This window comes from Cynoglossus semilaevis, chromosome 3 (genome assembly GCF_000523025.1).
Source record: "Cynoglossus semilaevis isolate Cse_v1.0 chromosome 3, Cse_v1.0, whole genome shotgun sequence".
NCBI lineage: Eukaryota > Metazoa > Chordata > Actinopteri > Pleuronectiformes > Cynoglossidae > Cynoglossus > Cynoglossus semilaevis.
Genome location: NC_024309.1, coordinates 9,352,392 through 9,361,685, shown reverse-complemented (window position 1 = coordinate 9,361,685; position 9,294 = coordinate 9,352,392). Strand labels below are relative to the sequence as shown.

At 39.3% G+C, this 9,294-nt stretch overlaps 1 protein-coding gene across 2 annotated transcripts; it reads right to left on the bottom strand.

Moving 5' to 3' along the window:
- Positions 1-1,864: 1,864 nt before the first annotated feature.
- On the bottom strand, positions 1,865-8,255 carry LOC103377151 (phospholipid scramblase 1). Of its 2 annotated transcripts, XR_521373.3 has the most exons (8): positions 8,172-8,255; positions 7,475-7,565; positions 6,660-6,702; positions 6,338-6,558; positions 6,046-6,207; positions 5,353-5,514; positions 4,844-4,993; positions 1,865-2,137 (listed from the first exon to the last, which is right to left on the bottom strand). XR_521373.3 is itself a non-coding variant. In XM_008307811.3 (7 exons), the coding sequence occupies exons 2-7, from the start codon at positions 7,541-7,543 to the stop codon at positions 4,964-4,966; spliced, it is 687 nt and encodes a 228-aa protein (XP_008306033.1). In that variant the 5' UTR covers positions 7,544-7,565; positions 8,172-8,255; the 3' UTR covers positions 2,313-4,963. The 2 variants fall into 2 exon arrangements, 1 of the variants encoding a protein (XP_008306033.1); XM_008307811.3 differs by lacking the exon at positions 1,865-2,137 and having other exon boundaries at positions 2,313-4,993.
- Between the last annotated feature and the right edge of the window lie 1,039 nt (positions 8,256-9,294).

Sequence of the window (9,294 nt, the reverse complement as noted above, 5' to 3'; positions counted from 1 at the left end):
AAGTGATTTTATTCTCCTACTGCTGATCTGTAACTTCATACTCTAATAATTTGCTCTTAAAAAATGTGAAGTTGGTCTGAAGTTGAAATAAGCAAATGTACTGGAATTAGAAAAGCTAAGACCATGCACTGAAAAATAGTATAAAAAGATCAGGGAATAAAGGCTGTAAAGAAGTAAAGATGATGAATCGCAGCTAAAAGATAACAAACTAGTCAAATGTTAGGCCAGAAACAAACAAGAATTAAACCCAGTGTTGACTAAAAATCAGGCCATTTCAGCAGCTCCTCTTAGAACAGAGAGCTATAACAAGCTGAGTAGAATACGTGTCACCTCTGTGGGTGTGGAAAAAAACCAAAAAAAAATCAAGGAAAGCGCTGAGACGTGTATTAATGAACCTCGTTCACAGGTGGTCTTTCATCTATTGTTTCATACTGAGTTTACCATAAAGACCGGAGCAGAAAATTACCGTTAATCCTGAAGGAATGTGCTCACAAAGATGTTTGTCGGTAATTTTTCAAAGAAGAATTTGCCGCGTCACTGATTAGACCAAAGTACGGTGGGGATGGAGGAGGATGAGTGTGTGTGCGTGGGGGTTAGGGCTGTGCAGGGGCTGTGTTTTCTGAAAATTACACATAATGAAGCCTTTCTCCTCAGCCTGTTCATGTGAATGTCATCATTAGGCGGCCATGTTGAAACCACAAGGCTCCACAAAAAACACCACAAGTAGGTCGAGGAGAAGAGAAATCAACCTTGAATGTATCCTCCACTGCCACTCTGCTGCTGCCGCACACACTGAACATTTGATTTAGAAAGAAATGTGGTGGGTTTTGTCCACATCCAGTAGAAGTAAAGTAATGCAGTACAGACCTCCAGAAAAACGCATGTGGCTGAAATTAGCTACATCATTTTGGCTAACTCATTGCTAATTCTAAGCTTACATTAGATTATTTTATTTTTGTTTACATATATTATTGTTTTACTGTTATTTGGTTTAGGTGATTTTGTGTTTTACTTTAAGCTTTATGGAAGCTAGCTTTACAAAAGATTTTTTTGCTCTATGTTTGGGGTAATTTTACCTATTTCTGGGCTTTTTTTAATCATAATTATTGACAGATTTTAGACCATCTGCTGAGAAGCTGATCAGTGGTCAGATGTTTCCTCTGAATTCTGCAGAATCGCTAAAAAAAACAATGAAATTATCTCCTTTTAAAGTCTGGTCCTTTCATGCATTCCATATTATCGTGCAGCAACACACTGCTGTGGTGTTTCCTGAAATGTTTGTAGTCTGTGTTTGTTCTCCCTGAGTTGTTGTGACTGAAGTTGGTGCAAAAGCAAATAACTAGCCCCCAGTTTTCACCACATCTGTTGTTGGTCTCCTGGTTCTGCTGTTTTTCTAAGCTCTGTTTGCACAGATGTTGCTTCAACCATTTGTTTATCACAACTGGGCTTGAACTAATGATACCACAAATTCCACTAAACTGTATGGCAGCCTTTTTCAGGACAGATTTTTATCATGAAAGAAACACCTGTATCTGACAGACACAGTATTTTGATTCTGAAACAACAAATGTTTTTGTTCAAAAGGTAGATTAAGTTTCACAACAGTAAAATATTCTAGGACGGTAGAAAAACTGTTAAAACACTAATAAGTAAACATCAAAAATATTACCATTACCCAACAGGAAAATATTCAGTAAAATGTTTTTTTTTTTAATTTAAAATACCACCTAGACGCAAAGACAATGCAAACAAACACATATGTGGCCAAAACAGTTACACTACAGGACTGCTAAACTAGCTCAACGACGACCCATAGGTTAACAGACAAACCAAAAGTAAAAAAAAAAAAGCAAGTTAACAGACAAACCAAAAGTAAAAAAACAAACATATTTATTTATTGTTTTCACTCACAGTGGACAAACCCACACTGTCTGACAGATGTATGCACTCAGTGGATCGGAGCAGTGAGTATTATTATGAGAGTGTGTGTTATACTGTGTGAGGAAGTGAGTGTGATGTTGATGCGGTGGAACACGTCGTTAGCTTGTGCGTCTCCTTCAGTCACTGTGGTCGAGTTTGTCGAAGCGTCTTTTATTGTTATTCCTCTGCGTCTCCTGAGAGTCTCCAGTTCAAAGTCCTTCGTAAAAATAAATGGTGTTACTTTTAACGAGATGTTGGACAAGATCATTATACTGTTTACAAGATGCACTGCTTTAATATGACGCTAATTACAAGAGAGTGTCATAAAATCTGCTGTCGCACAGAACAAAGTCCCACACACTGGAGCGGCAGAACACATCTGGTTTGTTGGCTTTTTTTTTTTTTTTCCTTCTGGGATGTTTCTCTCAGCCAGCAAATCACTGATGTCATGACACCAGGACCAGGGTGTTCAGTTCATTCCACAGACTCACTCTATAATTTGTGATCAAATCCAGAAATGTACAATATGTTCCTGCTATGAAGTAGAGTCCTTACAGTAAGTCTTGTTTTTGCTGACTATATATTTATATAAATCCAAATGTGTTCTGGTCAGACAATATTCTGTCGGCCTTATATCATCTTTGTTTTCCCCCCATCGCTGCACAAACTTTAACTATGATTGGATGTCCGTTTAACATGCTCCGCCTCACCACTTCTCTCCTCTTTCTCCTGCTGACTTTGACGTTCACGTTCATCCGATTCTAATTCAATAGTTATGACAAACTAACAAAAGAAAAGAAAATAACTTTAATTTCTTCTCTTTTCATCAAAGGATTCATCACGGTCACTCCCCCGCAGCTAATTACTTCCCTGAATGTAACATCATTAGTAAAACTCTGTGGTAGAGTCATTCAGTCCGCCTACACAAACAAACAAACAGAATGCTGGCTCTGACGTACTGTACAGAACAGAACAGAACCAGACACCTGCCACTGTACAAGGACGTTTTTAAATGTTTCATTCAAAGGTTTAACCTCAGAGGTGTGTGGCCTTAAAATAAACTCTTGTTTGTATTAAAAGTTTAGAGTTAATTTCTTGTTAACCTTCTGGTGCAGCTGTGACATGGGCGGTGACTACAGTTACTGCGTGGGTGGAGCAGACTCTGGGTCAGTTTGTTTCAGTTTCAGTGTCCACTAATGAACAGTGGTTTAACGGAGTGTTAACGAGGCCTCACTGCTGTGAGTCTCAGTCACCACCAGGTTTAACAGACACACATGGAAGAAGTTGGTTTTTTTTTATCACATATGGATTTAGCTTCACTAGTTGCCAGGTTGACAGCGCTAACAGTGGAAGAAATTAGTACTGCATTCTAAGAAATAAAATATTTTGAAAAAACTCCTACATTTAAGGCCAATTCTGCTATAGTTGCAAATATAAAATTATATATTTTAAAAAAATGATATATATTTCAATGAAACCTGCTTTTTTAGTATCAGGATGTACAGTGTACCATGTATAAAGTCTCTTTAAACTAGTGTTGCCAACATTTTTAATTATAGATCATTGTATTAGTGAAAAGAATCTTCTCGTGAAGTATTTAAAGAATGTATTGAGCTCCTGTTTGGGAGACTTTTTATGGGTTTGGTAATTATTATTTATGAAATCATCAGTCATATTTTTGACCTTGACACAAACTGTACCTCTCCCTCCCGACCCCCGTATCCCTAAACATTATTCCAAATATTTCACAAATTTCAAGCAAATATGTTTTTTTTAATTATCACTGTACAATTGTTGTTGAAGTAGAACAGAGTAGATTTAATACACAGTACTGTAAATCTCTACTTGGTGTCCATACGGTTGGCAATTATGTTCGTCTTTTATATGGCTAATCAGTGAAAAGCTGTTGCACAACGTAAACAACAACAACAACAACAACAAAACTTCCTGAACAGTGTAGCACAGAAACACTGCAAAACGTTAGGCAAAATATGTCATTTGAAAACAGGCTCATTTACAAAACATCCTCCAAAATAGACTCTAATCAACAAGACTGGGCCACCACGGAGCGAGTAACACGTGAACGCAGCAGCAGAGCAGTTACACTGTGTTACAGTAGCCTGCCTTCCAGTTTCAACCTGAGTTTGTCCAAAAATATACTGCACAAGCGCGCGTGTGTGTGAAGCAAAACCTGTGGCACAAGTAGTGAATCAGTTCGTTTGGGACTTTTAAGAGTTTTACTAAGGTAGAAGGAGAGCTCCCTCTTGTGGACTGAGACCGGGATGGCAGATTATGCAGTCTGAATATGCATCAGACATATATAGGGTGACTTTATATTTACAGTACAGTAAATACACAAGTGCACTTGCAGCACAGACACACACAAATAAATAACAGCAAAGGAATGAATCAATAAACGAGAGCAAGAAACTACTGCAAATACAAGAGACACTTTGGTCGAAGGAAACTATACTGCAGCTACAAACAGAGTGCTTCTTGGGGTAAGACCCAAAGGTAGAGAAAGCAGACACCTCTAGCACCTCCCCAGCAGGGGGTGCTTAAATGCGCTTCACTTCTCTACTTTTTAAATCAGTCAAAACGTTTTGCTACAACTAATAATAAATACATTCTGCCTTTAAAACAACCTTTAAATGTAAACAAAGAACGTCACTTCATGCACTTAAAAATCAAAACGGTTCAGAAGTATTTTTTTTTCCTGTAACACAAAAAATAACACAAGAATTACGGCTAAACAAAATGTTCCCTGTTTCTCAGCTTAATCTGCCCCCCCCCTTCCCCCCCACGTTCTTTAGTTACCTGTCTGCTAAACACAAAAGTAAACCTTTATCTTATAAAAACAAAGACGACTTAAACATTTCTTATTCGAAGCCCAGTGACATATTTCAGTGAGACTAAAACAAACCTCCTGTTTCGTTGTTCATGTGAATTTGGAACATGGTTCCAGCCAACTGTCTGATGGTTGTTGGATGTGAGGGCTTCCATCATGGCTTGGTTGAGGTTTCATTTCGACCCCAGTTGGTCCCTAGTTGGTTGACTCAAAAAACATGAAATCCTGTGGACAGAATAAAGAAAGATATTTCTGGAACTGGCAGAAATTCATATCATCCATGCAAAGAAATATTGCCTTGAAATATTTTCATACATATACACATATATACATCTTTGCAATATTTTTATCTTTTAATTTAAACTCAGATAAATCTTTAACATTAATTTGACAGATATAGTTTTACCTGTAAGATATTTGTTTGTCAAAGTTTGTGTTTATTTTTGTAGCTCTTGGGTTTGTAACTGTTTTCTTACCTTTTTGGTGTCGTTTGGTTTTGGTTTTGGTTCACAGGCTTCCACCAGTAATGGAAACTTCTATATTTGGTAATGAACATGTGTTATAAGGCTGGGTACTTCACTTACGATAAGAAAACACGCTCCGATCATGACGGCCTTTATCCTCACGTCCAGATCCATGGGGAACTGGATTCCAAAGTTGTCGGAATCTGAAAATATTTCCCGCATCAGGCCCGACCACTGCTTGCTGATTTTGCCAATCTTGCTGACTTCATCGATGGTCAGAATCTGTGGAGACAAACACACGTCGTCTGCTGTGTTAGGACGAAGATGAGAGCATGAAACTGTGGTTCTGTTGGAACAGTCTGATGGTTTATGTCACAGTCACTGTGGTCCAAACATCACACTGACCACAGTGATGACTGCAGAGCCGGAGGGAATGTGACCATAACCCATTCTGCCATACTGGTCTGCTACCTTATAGTTGTCTCTTCAGGGCCAACTTAAAGTTTAATCTCTTAGAGACATTTTTTTATTTTTTAAAAAGACATTTTATCCTGAAGTTGTTTCAGATCTTTCTTCACAGCAGAAAAGAAACTGAAAAGTTGGATGATTATTTTTTGGATCTGGTAAAAGAAGTATTTTTACCACTGTTCCAACTCTGAGCTAATGCTGATCTCTGTAACCAGTGCATGTCCTTGACCTGTAATGGCTTCACTTTAGCTACAGTGGACACTGTAATTATTACCCCCATTCTTCCCTAGAGAGCTGGGGTTTCACCGTGACACAAATACTTGAGAATTGTTTGGTTAAACTCACGTCAAAGTCAACATCGGGGAGGAAGCTCCATCCACAGAACGGGCCGTGGATCTTCAGAACGGGCTCCATGTGCTCGTTTGCAACGATGAATTTCGGCGAGAACGGATGCCACTGTTGTATAACGTATCCCACCGTGTTACCGGGGGGTGACTGCACCTCCAGCTGAGTGAGGGATTGTGGGAGAACAAAGATGCATGATGTTTCAGCAGAAACTCTTTTATGACACACGTGTTAAAAGCCAGAAGATGTGAGGCCTGAACGGTCACAGACTCTGGTTAAAGGCTCCACTCACTTCCTGCAAACATCCAGGGAAGCAGCAGGACATGCACTTCAGGGGTCTGGAGACCGTGATCATCTCCTGTCCAAAATTGTCGATGATGTGGATGGTGAAGGGGCGCAGTGGGCCGCAGCACTGACGGTTCAGGCAGTCGTTCTCCTCTACGGCGTAGAAAACGTTCTGACCCATGGAGTTGCGTACTTCGTACTTGTTGTTGCTTTCAAACCCCACCAGAGCTGCAGTGGAAGCAGAGAGACAGAACAGGCACGTATTCAGAGTAATACGCACATTATGAACCGAGCGGATACTTGGTGTTACTACGCCGATGAAGTTTTACCTTCAACAAGTTCTACTTTCTGTTTGATGAGCAGCTGATCCACCTAGGAAATCAAATATAAATACACATAATGAGAGGCTAATAATGAGAGTTTTTTTTATTCCATACTTGACCACTAGGGAGCAAAAAAAAAAATCGAGATAAAAAAAATCCAAAATTAAATAATATAATAATATACTAAGCCTGAAGCTAAAGCAAATGCATTGGACTCTAGTGAGTGTTCTTCTGGCTACTTTTGTAAATTTAATTACTTCGAGTTTAATTAATCCAACTGTTTTCATTGGGAGGTCATCAGGGTTCTATCTCCACACAGACTGTGTAAGTAAAAAGACATTAGCTGGATAAAAAGCTAAGCCTTTAACTCACTGTGACTCAATCGATGTGCTTCGTTAAGTCAAAATCAATGTTATCCGATAGAGTTGAAGGGCAGTTACCCACAAGCCACTGCAGTAGTGAGTGACGGCTCGGTGTTCTCTGCCTCTCACGAGGAAAGTAATAAACGATAAACAGCGCCGCCTGGAGGTAACATCGCGGTATGACGCCCATGTGTATTCAATAATAAAATATTGCAGATGTTTATATTATTATTACATTCACTAGCAGTTCACTATATTATTATTACATTCACTAGCAGTTTACTGAGCTGCTAAGAGGGTTGAACGGCTGCAACATTCTTTTACTTTTTCTCCAGATTTGGGTAATTTTTCACATGATTAAAATGTGTTGTTTTTGTGTTTTATATACAACTTTCTGAAGAATCCTCGACATCCAGACAGTTTGTATATATCGAGAGAATGATAAACATTGGTACTTACTTGCGTCAGGTACTCTAACCCTGGCGGACAGCCTGGTATTCCCTGGCTGGGCAGAGAGTACATGTTCATCTTTATCAGCCTGGAGTGACACCTGTTGAAAGATGTGATGTTTACAACGGGAATCTGGCGCCATCTTGTGTCGGTTAAGGTGACAGTCATAAACAAATGGACAGAGAGACGAACGTCTGCAGGGTTTTTTTTTTACTCTATCTAATAATCGTTCTGTGTCTGTATAATCTCCCAGTGAGCTGAAGGTGAAGCCGCAGTACTTGTTCAACGTTGTGTGCATTTATATGAGGTGTAAGTGAAACAGCACATCCACAGGCAGAGGGAGGAATTGATGCAGAACAACATGGTGGGCGACCCAGACATTCTCCAACAGTCTGTCTGTGTCTCAGTCTGTCTGTGTCTCAGTCTGTCTGTACAGGCGACAGCTTCTACAGGCGACAGCTTACTGTCGTTACTAAGGCTAACACTGTCTCTGTTTTTGTGTGTACTCATACATTAATAACGAAGCCCAGCGCCCATCTTTAATTATCTAGGTCAGTCCAAACATTCCATGGCATTACTCGTTATGTCTGACGGTGCCGTTGTAAACAGGTCAACACGTCTCTACCACTGAGCTCCGTATCTGAGATTTAACTCAAAGGTGATAATTTTAAATGACAAAAGTCATGTTAAAGCAAACAATACTCACCGCTAGTCCACCTGCTACGTAGAATAACAGGGCGACTCCAGCTACGGAACGTGTGGAATAAAGATTCCATCTGATTGGTTGAGATACGTCCCGCCTTTCACGCACCAATGACAGACGAGAATGTAAAGTAGTCACGGCGACGTTGGATTAATATTTATCCTAACACTAGTAATGTTGATGCAGTGCAGAAGTTGAGTTTAAAAAAATAAAAAATAAAATAATATTTTTTTTTTAAATTCACGTGTCATTCAGATGACTCAATACCACTAGATTTTTTAAGGCCGTGATAAAATGCTTTTATAATATCGTCCATTTTTTAGTGTTAGATTGACTTTTGATAGCTTAAAAACGTTAGTGTCAAGTATTCCTCCAGTCGTGTGTTATGGTGAGTAGCTTTACTATACTTTCCTAATAATTCAGTGAAGTTATTGTTGTCTCTGGATGTCCTTCTTAACAAATACATTTTTTGTGAGTAAAAATGTTGAGAGTGAAGTCAAGTTTCAAGCCCATAGTCAGAGTCAAGTTGCTAAAGAGTCCAAGTCACTGAATTGTCAAATTGAATCCCAGTCAAATGTCTACGTATCGAGTCACAATCTGAATGAAAAGAGTTAGTTCCATCTAAGTCTTCAAGTCAATATCCTCAAGTCCAAGTTGAGTCCACAGTTAGTAGTATTGCAGTACTACACCACTGTGTACTGTTAACAACGGTGTACGAGCAGAACAAAGTGAATCCAGCCTGTTCTGGAGGCCAGGTCTGTAGAACAGATGACTGTGACCTGTTTTGTTACAGCCAGCGCTAACCATCATCCTCTGTCTGGGCATAAAACCTTTACACACAGCTGATGTGCACTTGAACTTTATGGGCCGGCCATTATACTTTATATCCACTGGAGAGCAGTGTTGAGCTAATGATGCTAGAGGCCTCGTGGCCATTACTAAGACTAATGCAGAATTTGCCTTTTCATTGTAAAACAAAATAGTCACACATAGAACGACACATACACACAAACACACACACAACAAACACACATATCTGCTACTCTGTTACAAATGACATGACGTCGTTTGGCCTGCTATCCTTATTTGTGAATATAAATTACCTGATTTCCTCAAGCGCTACTGA

Coding starts and splice junctions, on each gene's coding strand:
- LOC103377151 (XM_008307811.3), bottom strand. CDS start 7,543: ATGAACATGTACTCTCTGCCCAGCCAGGGAATACCAGGCTGTCCGCCA. Junction 6,703..7,474: donor GGTTAGAGTACCTGACGCAA/GTAAGTACCAAT, acceptor TTGATTTCCTAG/GTGGATCAGCTGCTCATCAA. Junction 4,994..5,352: donor TCGGAGCGTGTTTTCTTATC/GTAAGTGAAGTA, acceptor TTCTGTCCACAG/GATTTCATGTTTTTTGAGTC.